This window comes from Schistocerca piceifrons, chromosome 2 (genome assembly GCF_021461385.2).
Source record: "Schistocerca piceifrons isolate TAMUIC-IGC-003096 chromosome 2, iqSchPice1.1, whole genome shotgun sequence".
Lineage (NCBI taxonomy): Eukaryota > Metazoa > Arthropoda > Insecta > Orthoptera > Acrididae > Schistocerca > Schistocerca piceifrons.
The window spans coordinates 505,203,882-505,219,780 of NC_060139.1; the positions used below are offsets into that span (position 1 = coordinate 505,203,882).

Sequence of the window (15,899 nt, forward strand, 5' to 3'; positions counted from 1 at the left end):
CACACATCAAGAGCATATTTTGGCCTATTTTACATCCCTATCTTTTATAATGTTTTAAAATAACAACTTTATTTTTATTTACCATTCAGTTTCTATCCAAATTAAAATATGTTTGAGATTTTGTGCTGCTGTTAGTCTTTCTGAACTTTTTACAGTCTAAGTAGTAGGCCTATGTTAATATGAAACATTACATTGTTGATTGAATACCAAAATCCATTCTTTATGTTAACTACTTTTACTTGTGTGATAAAAAGTTAAAATTGGACAAATAAGGGAGACTATTAAGAATTACTAACCTGGGCAAACATTTCACGTTCTCGTTCCTGAAAATCTTGAATCTCCTTTTTCAGTTCGTCTTTGGATTGCAAACCAGCTTTCATTCCATCTAACATTTTGGCATTACCTTTTTTTGCTCTTCCAGGACTATTTCTGGTATGAGAATTTTCTCTCCTGCTCCTTGTATCACTGCTGCCATCCTGCTTTATCTTTCTATGGGAGGTATCCTTAGACTCATTTCTGCTTCTTTCAGGAAAGGTGTCACGGGTTTTTGTTGCTCTGGTTTCCTGACCATCAGTTTCAAAAGATTTCTTCGAAGAAGACTTAACTTGTGAATACTTCCTAGGGGGTGACGCATCAGAATCATTATCTGACTTGTTTCTACCAGAAGGTGAATTCTGCCTATGCTTCCAACGTGATGGTTCTCCATAATTTCTTGAAGGTGATACACTATCCCTGCTATGTTGCCTATTCACTGAATTTTTGTCTTTGTACTTAGAGTGAGTTTTTTCAGAACTGTGACTTTTATGCAAGTTATCAGCAGTATCTTTCATAAATTTACTTGCAGAATCAAATCCAAGACTCTTCTGATTGCTTCTACTTTCTGGAGATTTACTTCTTTCATTTCTGTTATAAAACTTTTTTGCGGGAGATTTTTGGTCAAACTTTCTATTTCTTATGAGCTCAAAGTCATGTTTCTTCACCGAGTTTTGATGACCTTTCTCTACATTGTACTGGTCTATATTTTTCCTTTGTGATGACCCAATAATGTCAGAATGATTTTTTGTTGCTCTTGAGGGTGAACTGTACCTCTTGGTAGTTCGGGACGGTGACTCTCGGTGTTTCGAGCTTCCCTCTGTACTGCCATCTGGTAACTGTTGCTTGTGTTTCTTGCGAGAAGACTGTTCTGAACCTTGTTGGTACCTTGATCTTTGAGCAGTGTGTTCATCTGGATACTGCTTCCTATGTCTACCCTGACTGCTGGTTTGATGCTGTTTCACTTTTCTAGGAGGCGATTCAGAAGCATGCTGCCGCTCTCTTTGCTTGGGTGGTGATCTACAATACTTCACTGGCCTTCCTTGTGGTGATTCATCTGCTCCTGGCTTTCTAACTCTGTGAGGAGATGATCTGTCAATGAAATCTTTCCTTACTTTTCTTGGAGGAGATTCATCAGAATCCTGTTGCTGATTTGATCTCCTAGGAGGTGATACATCTGAATCACTTTGATTCCTTGATCTCTGTAATGAGTATTCGTCCGAATTCGATTTCTGTGACTTCCTAGGTGGTGATTCATCTGAATCATATTTCCGTGGGTGTTGCACTTTTTCAGTTGCACTCAGTTTTTTCAGTCTTCCAGAGTAATCAACATGGGGTTTCTCCTGAACTTTCTCCTTGTCCTTCGAGGGCATTTGAAACTCACGAGACTTTTGCCCTTTCCTTGGAGGGGATGCATCAGAGTCATTATCACTTCTATGTACAGTTTTTTTCCATTTTGCGCGTGGAGGGGAAATATCTGCATCACTATAGTTTTCGTTAGTCCTTGACAATTTGTTGTTCTTTTTTGGTGCTGCTGAATCATCTAACTCGCTGGAATTTCTTATAATTTCATTCTGTAATGTTTCTTTCTTCTTAGAGTTGCTACGGTCACTAACTTCTTCTGAATTTCCATTATACTTTGGCTTTTTTGTAACTGCTGATTTTATGTCAATGGCTGTGATTTTTAAATCATCAAGACCATCCTCATCAGCTACAACTTTCCACCGCTTTGTCCCGAATTGTTCCAATCTTTTAACTTCTTCAGGACGCTCATCAATTATTCCTGCAATTTGTGGAGCATCTTCTGCTAAGTTGTACAGCTCGATTTCATCATCATCTAGTGGTCGCATATTCTTTATGTCGATGTCATCATCCACAATGCGGAACCTGGAACAGTATGACAACAGAACTTAATGTGCTGTTTCATCTGAGTACAAGACAGTATATCAAAAGCTACAAAGAAAATTATTTGATTACAGTTGACATCAAATACCTTACATCATGGTTAGAATGTATTCTTCAGTATCTTACGAACTCAGTGAAATGTTTTTATGAACACACATCCACATGCTTGTTTCCTTTTATCTCACAATCTTAGTTTACAAATACTTAAATATCGTTGTAAACATCTGATCAAAAATTTCCATTAGTATAGTACAATCCCACAACCGATACAAGTCTCACAAATGAATGAAAAAAGTTTATTGCTCTCACAACGGAAACATCGATAAAATGTCATTTACACTAAACTACATGTGGGTACTTTGTTATTCCCCATGATTTTTCTTTAGATTAGGAGTAGTCAATCTATTCATCCACTGCCCACTCTTGTATCTCTGTCAGTAAGAAAATTTTCTAACTACCCACCGGTTCCACAATTACATTCTTTTATAAAATAGGGAAGTAACTTCATAAAATTTATGAAGCAGAGTTATAGCAAGTTAAAACATGTAATAATAATTACTTTCCAAGTGCTTAATGTCAAAATTTTATGAAAATATAACGAATTTTTTTTTAAAACCCCTACTGCCCACCAGGAAAGGTGGAATACTCAGTAGTGCATTGCAGGGACCAGGTTGACCTTCGCTGCTTTAAATGGTGAACTAAATATTTTTTGTAGCAAGTAATAGCTCACTGTGGTACAAGCTACCTACTGCAAAGAATTACAAAACATAACACTGAAAACTCTGAAATTTACTTTGCCACAAAATAGCCATCAACATTATTACATCAGACAACATACAAGCCAAACCCATAAATATATTTCCACTTTTGAATTGGGACTACATTAAAAATAATTGGCCACTTTATGTGATAACTGTCACGGAGTATAACCACCTTAAATATTAGAAAAATATCAATTTAAAAATGGCTTCATTTGTTCTACACACATCATCATCTGGCTTCACAAAACAAAGTAATGTATGAGGGGGAAAAAAACAAGGAACAAAAGAAGGTTTTAAAGTGCATGTCATATATTCAGACCTTATTTCAATAGTGATACACATCCAATTTAGTTAATTTCAAGAATTGAAGTTTAAACATAACTGAGTGATGACAATAAAAAACAGTAATCCCATCTATCAATCACTTGGGATTATTACAGATTTTAAGTAGCGGGTATGGCAAGACACTCTGCAAAACAACACTGAATGCTTTCTCTGAAACTTACTAAGAACAGACAGTTCTGATACTCACTAATGTTGAACATATATTGGATCTAACAGCAACAATCAGACCTGACCTTTTTGGTTGGTTGGTTGATTGATTTGGGGGAGAGGGACCACACAGTAAGATCATCAGTCCTAACGGATTAGAGAAGGTAGTCAGCTGTGCCCTTTCAAAGGAAGCATCCCGGCATTTGCCTGAAGCGATTTAGGGAAATCACAGAAAACCCAAATCAGGATGGCCAGATCTGGATTTCAACCATTGTCCTCCCGAATGCAAGTCCAGTACGCTAATCACTGCGCCACCTTGCTCAGTACCCAACCTTTCTGTCAGAACTGACAATTATTACTGAACTAGATAGGGCACCTAACACAAAAACTGAGGTGTGCGTGTTCAGAAAGCTAGATAAAAGTGGCAGTAGTGTCATATCTCAATGGGACACTTTGAACATTTAGCCCTGGACAGGAGCAGGTGGAAGAGCTGTGGCTCAAGTTTAGAAGAATATTTGACCACACAGTGGATAGAGCTGTTTCTTGTAATATAGTTAATGATGGGAGAGATACTCCATTATATAGTGTCACCTTAACTACTACGGAAATAGAGACTACTACATTGGATGCAAAACACAGCATGGGCTATGAACAGAAAGATGCTAGCCTAACTGAAACACATTTACCTATCAAGAAGGAACATACGTGAACTGAGTTCAGCCTTTCTGCTTTTGGTTTGCTACCTTCAACTTCAGTCCCTGTCTCATCCATGAGCATCTCAACACTAACTTTGGTGTCACTAATAGCCTTATATGTGACTTCTTTAGAGGAATAGTATCTAAAAATATATCATGAAATCCAAAGGAATTCTGAACATATGTAAGGCTATTAGTGACACCAAAGTTAGTACCAAGGCACTTATGGATGAGACAGGGTTTGAAGCCGAGGTTTGCCAAACAAAAGCAGAAAGGCTGAGTTCACTTCACTAATGTTCCTTTACAAAGGAAAATCTATGACTATTGCCACAGTTTAATTCTCGCATCACTGCAAAGGCAACGATCAGATTCTACACAGAATTTGCAGCCAAGTTAGCTTTCTTTTATATGTCATATACACTTGGCCAGAACATTATGACCACCAATCTACTATCAATATAATCCTGTCCCAGCAAAAGCAGCGTCACCTGGCAAGGAAAGATTGGTAGTCAGAAACACGCATGGTGTAAGGAGTATCAGAAAGTGTGCTGTCTGTGTGCAGAATGGGGAAGGCTCACGATCTATTCGAGCTTGACCGAGGGCAGACTAATGGCTTGGGGGCACAGCAAGAGTGTTTTGGAAACTGCACAACTTGTCAGATGTTCGAGGATGCTGTGGTGTGTGTCTTCAACACATAACGACAACGTGGTGAAATTGTGTACAGATATCATGGGGTTGGGTAGCCAACCCTCATTACAGATGACGGGCATCACAGGATGGGCAGACTGGTCAAACAAGACAGGCACTGAACTGTGATGGATCTAATATCACACTTCAATGCTGGGCTGAGTACAAGTGTGTCTAAACACACAGTGCACCGAACACTACTAACAATGGACCTCTACAACTGATGACCCACGCATGTGCCAATGTTAACACCACAATTTTGGCAACTATGACAGAAATGTGCACGTGACCATCATCACTGGACATTGACAGAGTGGCAGAGGGTTGCAATGTCTGATGAATCCCAATACTTTCTTCTTCAGGCCGACTGGAGGGAGCGAATCTGTTGTCTTCCATGAGAACAGCTCCTTGACACACGTACTGCGGAACAGAGACAAGCTGGCAGCAGCTCCATTATGATCTGGAGAACATTCACGTGGGCATCCATGGATCCAGTGGAAGTCATGCAAGGCATCATCATTGCCAAAGAGTATCAATACACTGGCTGCAGCCCACGTATACCCCTTGATAATGATCATATTTTTTGACAGGAGTGGCATGTTTCAACAAAAGACCAGGAGTGTGATGGAGTGGTTTGAGGGACACAGTGGTGAGTTCCACTTGATGTCCTGCCCCCCCCCCCCCCCCAACTTGTCAGATCTGAAACTGATTGAACACATATGGGATGTGATTGGATGTGGAATTAGAGCTGACCCTCCCCCCTCCTTCCTGGATTTACAGGAATTAACTGACTTGTGTGCACAGATAACTCCCTCCAGTTACCTATCAAGGCCTCATTGTTTCCACACCATAACATGTCGCTGCTGTTACCTGTGCCACAGGTAGAAATACCGGCTAATAGGTAGGTCATCATAATGTTGTGGCTCATTAGCGTATGTCGTAGATACCTCAAAAGAAAAAACTGTGCCAAACAGGCGGAAAAAAGCAGAAGTGAGGCACAACCTAACATTCAATATCTCTAACCTATTCCCCCCACGAACCATGGACCTTGCCGTTGGTGGGGAGGCTTGGGTGCCTCAGCGATACAGATGGCCGTACCGTAGGTGCAACCACAACAGAGGGGTATCTGTTGAGAGGCCAGACAAAAGTGTGGTTCCTGAAGAGGGGCAGCAGCCTTTTCAGTAGCTGCAGGGGCAACAGTCTGGATGATTGACTGATCTGGCCTTGTAACACTAACCAAAACGGCCTTGCTGCGCTGGTACTGCGAATGGCTGAAAGCAATGGGAAACTACAGCTGTAATTTTTCCCCGAGGGCATGCAGCTTTACTGTATGGTTAATGATGATGGCATCCTCTTGGGTAAAATATTCTGGAGGTAAAATAGTCCCCCATTCGAATCTCTGGGCATGGACTACTCAAGAGGACGTCGTTATCAGGAGAAAGAAAACTGGCGTTCTGCGGATCGGAGTGTGGAATGTCAGATCCCTTAATCGGGCAGGTAGGTTAGAAAACTTAAAAAGGGAAATGGATAGGTTAAAGTTAGATATAGTGCGAATTAGTGAAGTTCGGTGGCAGGAAGAACAAGACTTTTGGTCAGGTGAATACAGGGTAATAAATACAAAATCAAATAGGGTTAATGCAGGAGTAGGTTTAATAATGAATAAAAAATAGGAGTGCGGGTAAGCTACTACAAACAGCATAGTGAACGCATTATTGTGGCCAAGATAGACACGAAGCCCACGCCTACGACAATAGTACAAGTCTATATGCCAACTAGCTCTGCAGATGATGAAGAAATTGATGAAATGTATGATGAAATAAAAGAAATTATTCAGATAGTGAAGGGAGACGAAAATTTAATAGTCCTGGGTGACTGGAATTCGAGAGTAGGAAAAGGGAGAGAAGGAAACATAGTAGGTGAATATGGATTGGGGGAAAGAAAGGAAAGAGGAAGCCGACTGGTAGAATTTTGCACAGAGCATAACTTAATCATAGCTAACACATGGTTCAAGAATCATAAAAGAAGGTTGTACACATGGAAGAATCCTGGAAATACTAGAAGGTATCAGATAGATTATATAATTATAAGACAGAGATTTAGGAACCAGGTTTTAAATTGTAAGACATTTCCACAATCTATTGGTTATGGACTGTAGATTAAAATTGAAGAAACTGCAAAAAGGTGGGAATTTAAGGAGATGGGACCTGGACAAACTGATTAAACCAGAGGTTGTACGGAGTTTCAGGGAGAGCATAAGGGAACAATTGTCACAAATGGGGGAAAGAAATACAGTAGAAGAAGAATGGGTAGCTCTGAGGAATGAAGTAGTGAAGGCAGCAGAGGATCAAGTAGGTAAAAAGACGAGGGCTAGTAGAAATCCTTGGGTAACAGAAGAAATATTGAATTTAATTGATGAAAGGAGAAAATAAAAAAATGCAGTAAATGAAGTAGGCAAAAAGGAATACAAACGTCTCAAAAATGAGATTGACAGGAAGTGCAAAATGGCTAAGCAGGCAAGGCTAGAGGACAAATTTAAGGATGTAGAGGCTTATCTCACTAGGGGTAAGATAGATACTGCCTACAGGAAAATTAAACAGACCTTTGGAGAATAGAGAACCACTTGTATGAATATCAAGAGCTCAGATGGAAACCCAGTTCTAAGCAAAGAAGGGAAAGCAAAAAGGTGGAAGGAGTATATAGAGGGTCTATACAAGGGCGACGTACTTGAGGACAATATTCTGGAAATGGAAGAGAGTGTAGATGAAGATGAAATGGGAGATACAATACTGCGTGAAGAGTTTGACAGAGCACTGAAAGACCTGAGTCAAAACAAGGCCCCGGGAGTAGACAACATTCCACTGGAACTACTGACGACCTTGGGAGAGCCAGTCCTGACAAAACTCTACCATCTGGTGAGCAAGATGTATGAGACAGGCAAAATACCCTCAGACTTCAAGAAGAATGTAATAATTCCAATCCCAAAGAAAGCAGGTGTTGACAGATGTGAAAATTACCGAAGAATCAGTTTAATAAGCCACAGCTGCAAAATACTAATGCGAATTCTTTTCAGATGATTGGAAAAACTAATAGTAGCCGACCTCGGCGAAGATCAGTTTGAATTCCGTAGAAATATTGGAACACGTGAGGCAATACTGACCTTACGACTTATCTTAGAAGAAAGATTAAGGAAAGGCAAACCTATGTTTCTAGCATTTGTAGACTTAGAGAAAGCTTTTGACAATGTTGACTGGAATACTCTCTTTCAAATTCTAAAGGTGGCAGGGGTAAAATACAGGGAGCGAAAGGCTATTTACAACTTATACAGAAACCATGTGGCAGTTATAAGAGTCGAGGGGCATAAAAGGGAAGCAGCGGTTGGGAAGGGAGTGAGGCAGGGTTGTAGCCTGTCCCCGATTTAATTCAATCTGTATATTGAGCAAGCAGTAAAGGAAACAAAAGAAAAATTCGGAGTAGGTATTAAAATCCATGGAGAAGAAATAAAAACTTTGAGGTTCGCCGATGACATTGTAATTCTGTCAGAGACAGCAAAGGACTTGGAAGAGCAGTTGAACGGAATGGACAGTGTCTTGAAAGGAGGATATAAGATGAGCATCAACAAAAGCAAAACGAGGATCATGGAATGTAGTCGAATTAAGTCGGGTGATGCTGAGGGAATTAGATTAGGAAATGACACACTTAAAGTAGTAAAGGAGTTTTGCTATTTGGAGAGCAAAATAACTGATGATGGTCGAAGTAGAGAGGACATCAAATGTAGACTGGCAATGGCAAGGAAAGCGTTTCTAAAGAAGAGAAATTTGTCAACATTGAGTATAAATTTAAGTGTCAGGAAGTCGTTTTTGAACGTATTTGTATGGAGTGTAGCCATGTATGGAAGTGAAACATGGATGATTAATAGTTTGGACAAGAAGAGTGTGTGTGTGGTTTGCGATTTTCGGGTGTTAAACAGCGTGGTCATCAGCGCCCTAACGCACAGAAACAGTAACACATGCGGTGACGGGACGAAGACGGACAGCAAACAAGGAGAACGACTAAAAGACACAGACCTGACGCAGTTCCAAATCCTCACATACAGAGGCAAAACAAGAGGAGAAGAAACAAACTAAAAAAGGAAGGAAAACACAAGGAAAAGAGAACAGAAATCGAAGTGAAACAAGTAGGTAATTGTGACTGGCGGACCTCTTACTTAAATCCTGGGTGAGCCAGTTACCCAGCAGCACATTAAAATCCTCTCCCTAAAATCCGAGGCAACAAATTGGACTGGACACAAAACCGTAAGACCTTAACCACAGGCATTGCGTCATCTTGCAAAATAGAGAGCAAATCCGGTGGCAAGGAAACCACCGCCCTCTGGTCAGAGAATAAAGGACAGTCAAGTAAAATGTGGCGGACAGTAATCTGGACGCCACAAGCACTGCAGATTGGGGGGTCCACCCGCCAGAGTAAAAAACCATGCGTTAAGGGACTGTGCCCGATGCAGAGGCGAGTGAGGAGAACCTCATCCCGCCTGCATGACTGGTAGGACGTATGCCATGGCCACGTGGTGGCCTTAACCAGACGCAGCTTATTTTCACCGACTGCCAGCCACTCCTCTTCCCATTGACGCATAACACGAAAACGCAAAAGGGAGGTAACAGCATGGAGAGGGACGGCACATTCAACAACGTGAGGGAGGGAACACGGATCTTTGGCAGCCACATCCGCCAGTTCGTTTCCCCTAATACCCACGTGCCCCGACACCCAGCAGAAAGAAACCTCCTTCCCCTGCCGTTGCAGGTGGAGTAGGGCATCATGGATGTTCTGGACAACCGTATCCGCTGCGTACAAGTGTTGCATGGTCTGAAAGGTACTCAGGGAGTCAGTACAGATGAGGAACTTACGACTGGGAAAACATCTCATCTGCTCCAATGCCCGCAGGATCGCAAACAATTTGGCATCAAAGATGGTAAACGCCGCAGGAAGCCGTAACTTGACGACTCTATCAGGGAAAACAACAGCACAACCAACAGAGTCCCCCCGTTTAGAGCCATCCGTAAATACTGGTACATGGGCCGGGTGCTGGTGTAAAATATCGGAAAATAAGGAGGTAAAAACAAACGCAGGAGTGCAGCTCCTCCGGTACTCCGACAAGTCTAAAAGGATGCTGGGCCTCTGGAGCAACCAGGGAGGGAGACGAGTAAAACCCAGTCATTGGGGGGCCACACGCTCCATACCAAGGCACACAAGCAGATGCTTGGCACGAATCCCAAATGGTCTCGTTGCCCTGGGACGACTGGAAAAGAGACGTTCCATAGGCGGTCGGGCAACGGTAGGGTACGCAGGGGAGGTAGGCAAGGAACTGACACACCCGTCGCACCATGAGGAGTTTCCGCCGGATGGCAAGCAGCGGTTCCCCTGCCTCAGCACACAGGCTGAGGATGGGACTAGTACGGAAGGCACCAGTGGGCAGCCTGATACCCTCATGGTGTACTGCGTCAAGAATCTTCAGATACGAAGGCCTTGCTGACCCATATACGGTGCAACCATAGTCAAGACGCAATCGGATGAAAGCCCTATAAAATTGCAGCAGACGCGCCCGATCTGCTCCCCAGGACCGATGGCTCAGACACTTCAAAATATTCAGTGCCTTCAGGGCCCGCACCTTGAGGTCTTTAAGGTGAGGCAACCACGACAACTTGGAATCAAATGTGAGGCCCAGGAACCTCACAGTGTCTCTAAAAAAAAGAATGGTGTCCCTCAGACGCAATTCAAGGGAGGTAAAAAGACGTCGAGAACGATTAAAATGAACACACACACATTTGTCTGCAGAAAAGGTAAAACCCGTCTTCGCAGTCCATGCCTCTAATCGCTTTATCATAAGCTGCAACTGCCGACTAGCAGTGACAAGACTAGAGGAAGAACAGAAAACAGCAAAATCGTCCACAAACAAGGAGCATTGGGCAGGACTCCGGATAGTGGACGCGATACTGTTAATGGCGACGGCAAAGAGGGTGACACTTAAAACGCTTCCCTGAGGAACACCATTCTCCTGCACGTACAAATCAGATAGCACATTACCAACCCGATATCGAAAGAGGCGGCGGGAAAGAAAGGACCGAATTAAGATGGGGAGATGGCCACGGAAGCCCCACTGATGGAGTTGACTGAGGATAAGGCGGCGCCAAGTAGTGTCATACGCCTTATTAATGTCAAAGAACACACCTAGACAATGCTGGTTACTTAGGAAGGCCTGCTGGATGGCTGCCTCAAGCAGGGTCAAGTTGTCTATAGTTGAACGACATCTCTGAAAGCCACACTGAGAGTGGCTAAGGAGCTGCCTGGTCTCTAGCAGCCAAACCAGGCGACGGTTGACCATGCGTTCCAATGTATTCCCAACACAGCTCGTCAAAGCAATACTCCGATAACTACTGGGATGCCTTCGGTCCTTCCCCGGTTTGAGGAGGGGAATCAAAATCGCCTCCCTCCACGAGTCAGGGAACGTGCCGGATAACTATTTCATATTAAACATGGACGATAAATAGTTTGGACAAAAAGAGAATAGAAGCTTTCGAAATGTGGTGCTACAGAAGAATACTGAAGATTAGATGGGTAGATCACATAACTAATGAGGAGGTATTGAAGAGAATTGGGGAGGAGTTTGTGGCACAACTTGACAAGAAGAAGGGACTGGTTGGTAGGACATGCTCCGAGGCATCAAGAGATCACAAATTTAGCATTGGAGGGCAGTGTGGAGGGTAAAAATCGTAGAGGGAGACCAAGTGATGAATGCACTAAGCAGATTCAGAAGGATGTAGGTTGCAGTAAGTACTGGGAGATGAAGAAACTTGCACAGGATAGAGTAGCATGGAGAGCTGCATCAAATCAGTCTCAGGACTGAAGACCACAACAACAACAACACTGTAGAAACATAGAATAAATTCTGAATCCAGATATACCTAACAGAATGACCTCCCCTCCATGCCTACCAATAGCATTCCAACTATCAAAACACAAATCACTTTTCTCACTTGAGATCCTTGAAATATGTGGATAACTGCAGTAGCGTAGATTCAGTATTTCTTGAATTCTGAAAAGCATTTGACTCAAAGCCACCCCTATACTTACTACAAAAAGCAGGATCATATGGAGTATCAAGCAAAAATTGTGACTGGACTGAGGATATTTTGGTCAGGAGAATACAGTGTGTTAGACTGAATGGTCAATTAACAACAGATGTAGAAGTAGCTTCATGTGTGTTACCAAGAAGTGTCTTGTGATGCTAGCAGTTTATGTTGTACATTAATAACGTTGTGTACAATATTAATAGTAACCTCAGACTTCGCAGATGGTGCTGTCATCTATGATGAAGTACAGTCTAAAAAAAAGCTGAGGAAGCATTTGGCATACCGTAGCAAACTTGTTTTAAATTTTCAGAAATGTAAAATTTCTTACTGCAAAAAATGAAAAAACTTAGTATCCTGTGAATATAGTATCAGTGAGTCAGTCTAAATCAGTCACCTTAAACAACAACTTCTTGGGATATGAACTAGAACAGTTGTATAGACTTAGTCCTAGGCATAGCAGGCGTCAGTCTTCAGTTAATTAGTATGCTACTAGGAAATGCTATCAATAAACAAACGAGACTGCTGACAAAACACTTCTGCAGCCCATCCTAGAATATTGCTGAAGTGTGGGGAACCAATACCAAATGGGACCAATCAGAGGATACTGAACACATACAAAAAAGAGTGGGGCATAAATGGTCATGTGTGTGACCCAAGGGAGATCATGATGGAGATGCTGAAAATAATAAACTGGCAAGTGGTTGAAGATAGTTGTATGCTATCCCACACACCTACAAGAACCAGCTTTAAATGAGAAATCCAGAAATACTACAGTCCACCCTTCCTTGTTCCTGTAGTGCTCTGAAGATAAAATTGTACTAATTACAGCACAGACGTAGATGTTTAAGCAATCATTCTTCAAGTATTTCTTACATGAATATAACAGAAAGCAGCCCTAGGCAAGTGGTACATTGGGAATTACCCTACGTCACACACTTTACAGTGGTTCGCAGGGTATGGATGCACACTTTCTCAATGAAAAATGTAGCAACATGTATGTCATTTATATTACCATCTCTTACAATAATCTTGTGGAACTTTTTCTGTTGTTTACATATTGTGAATAACACTTAAATCCTCGCTCCTGCCCTTATAACCATTATTTTATGTAGACAAATTATTCTATCAAGGTCGAGGAGTTGTCAAGCAGATATTACTTCAATTCGTGTTTGAACTTAGTTTTATTATCAATTAATTCTTTACATCTTGGGTCAAGTCGTAAAAATTTTTGTCTTCATTATGTCACTCCTTTCTGTTCCACACTAAGGCTGACTGATATATAGTAGAAGCCACTTCTCCTTCTAGTATTACTTTTATGAATGACACTGCTGTTTTTGACCTCTGCCTGATTGTAGATAAACTTAAGTGAATAAACGTCTTGTGAAGTTATTATCAATTAGGACAACTGTTGAAACAGCTATCTACAAGAGGTTTTAAGAATACAACGAGAATGGAAATTCTTGGCTGGAGCAAATAAGGGAAAGGCAACCACTCACCTACAGGTAGGGACAGGAAAACACCATTTTATTTTATGGTCCAATTAGCTGTTACTTTTGGCAAAGCTGAGTGTTCCTTTTGGCAAATTTGGTGTCACTTTTACCAAATTCTTAGCATTTTTGATAAATCAGTTATTTATTTGCCAAATTTGGTGTTATTTTGTTGCCACATTTGGTGTTATTTCTTTAAATAGCTGCATTTTTTAAACAATTGGTTGCATTTTTGGCAATTTCATTGTTTTTTTCCCCAAATTAGGTGATGTTTTGCCAAATTCTATTTTTGCCACTTTTGGTGCTGTTTTCAACGTAGCATCAAAGTCTGTTACACGTGACATGAAGATTAGACATGAACCTCAGATACGACAAGATTAGCAGTCGAAACACAATTTTAAAATTCAACAACTATCAATCACCAATATTAAAAAATTGTGTTATCTCGTAACAGTCACAGAGTTTGTGTTATTTCACAAATAACTGCTAATTTCACATTAACATTTTTGTGAAATTTTTCTGTGTCTAACTATAGCAGATTAATGCGTGGAGCACAGAAACATGTAACAGAAAATAGCATTCGCTCTAGTTTTATAGCATTAGCTCTTTTTCTACCTAAAGTACAAACAACAACAACAACAACAACAACAGACACCCAAACGTACACTCCCGTGGTCACCAATGTTCCCCATTCCCTCAACACCAGCTGGAGTGCACAATCACATGCTTTATTGTACCTGGATTAATCTGAAACCATCAGTGACTCTTTGGCCTGCAATGTTTGGTGTTTGTATTGTAACACGATGTTTTCACTAAGCTGTTACTGTTCATCAGTATCCCCTGAACTGTTTAATCCATATTTGAATCAACTCACAGAAAATGAATGAATGAATGAATGAAGAAGACAAACAGCAGAGGCTGTGCAATCTCCTGTCCACCTTAACTCCCTGAGTCCTCTTCCTGTGGTTTTTCCTATGGGCAAACTGAAGAGTCACATGCACTGAAATAATCTTCATACACTGGAAAAGTACAAGCAGAGCATTGAAAATGCTTTGTTGATACCCTTCAGGTAGACCAATGTGTGGCTCACAGCTTGGTAAATCAAGCACAGTGCTGCATTTACACCAGCGGTGGCCATTCCAGCGTCATCTCTGACATTCAGGAATTATCCCTTGTCAGTCTTATAGCAAACATTTTTGAAACAATTTTATACTGTATTAGGCTCCATCTAAAGTAAGTATTTTTTATTGACGTTCACCTCTTTTCACACAAGGTCTGTAAAAAGTACAACTGCTTCTGTGCATCCACATGTATTCTTGCTCTTACTAGTCTATTTTATCGTCAAAATTTATGTGAAGACATCAACTGGATATTAAATTTCCCAAGACTTCAGCCACAAAACAGATGCTTCGAATTTTTTAACTAGATTTAGTGAGGCATTTGATCTCTGCAGCATTGGTTTAATAATCTGACTTAAGCAATGATATGTGATACACACTGTGTCCCAGTACCAATTCTGCTGAGAAAAACAGTTTCCAACAAATTTTCAACATAAGACCCCCCCCCCCCCCCCCAATAAGTTGGCATCTGACTATTTATTGACCACAAGCTTTAATATACCCTTCATTTTCTGATCAAAATAGCCAAGTCACACTGGCTTGCTAGTGTAGACATTGCCATCAACAACGTGAAATACTCAGCTATATATTATGAAAATAGCCTGCCCCGGTAAGAATTGGTCACACCAACCAGAAGACGACAGTACTATCAAATCCAGTCACGATTTGAGGAAATCATACAGCAGGCTCTTTCTGGTCATGTCTTCTTTTCAAGGTCTTGCAAGGTGTGTAGCACCATCTGCACAAGATACATTTATACACGGACATTAGGAAAGTAGTGTCTCTTGTCACTTTTAGCACCAACACTGCATTATAGTTATGGTTAGTGTGTGACAGTGTCTCCCCCTCCCCCACTCTCCCCATTGTTGCTTTCATTTTCTGCATATGTAGTGAGGTCTTAAATTACAAATGTTGGACATGACAAGTTTAGCAGTCAAGTTTGTGACTAAAAACCAAATGGTTGCAGAATAAAATCTAGGTCAATAAAATTTGCTAAAAAAAGTCTTGATCACATAAATATTTTATTTAAACTGGCGACCGGTTTCAATCTATTGTACTTAGATTGTCTTCAGATCTTGTACTAGCGAGAATGGTATATCAGCTTCGAGGTTACAAATCATAACAATAAAGTGACAATATTATGAAAAGGAAAGTTGCCACTCACCATATAGCGGAGATGCCAAGTCGCAGATAGGCACAACAAAATGACTGTTCCAAATAAAGCTTTCGGCCTACGAGGGGCGTTTGAAACGTCCATGCAAAGTCCGTGAGATGGCACCACCGGCGTGTATCGAGGTCATGTTCAGTTAGTAGCATCTTT

The 15,899-nt window shown here is 41.2% G+C and overlaps 1 protein-coding gene across 2 annotated transcripts in view; it reads right to left on the reverse strand.

The window, feature by feature from the left end:
• LOC124777057 (BUD13 homolog) overlaps positions 1–15,899 on the reverse strand; it is a 63,279-nt gene that overhangs the window by 36,239 nt on the left and 11,141 nt on the right. For both annotated transcript variants that reach the window (XM_047252329.1, XM_047252330.1), the window contains exon 2: positions 297–2,199. In XM_047252329.1, coding sequence (XP_047108285.1) covers positions 297–2,199 — 1,903 coding nt within the window. The remainder of the gene's footprint in view (positions 1–296; positions 2,200–15,899) is intronic.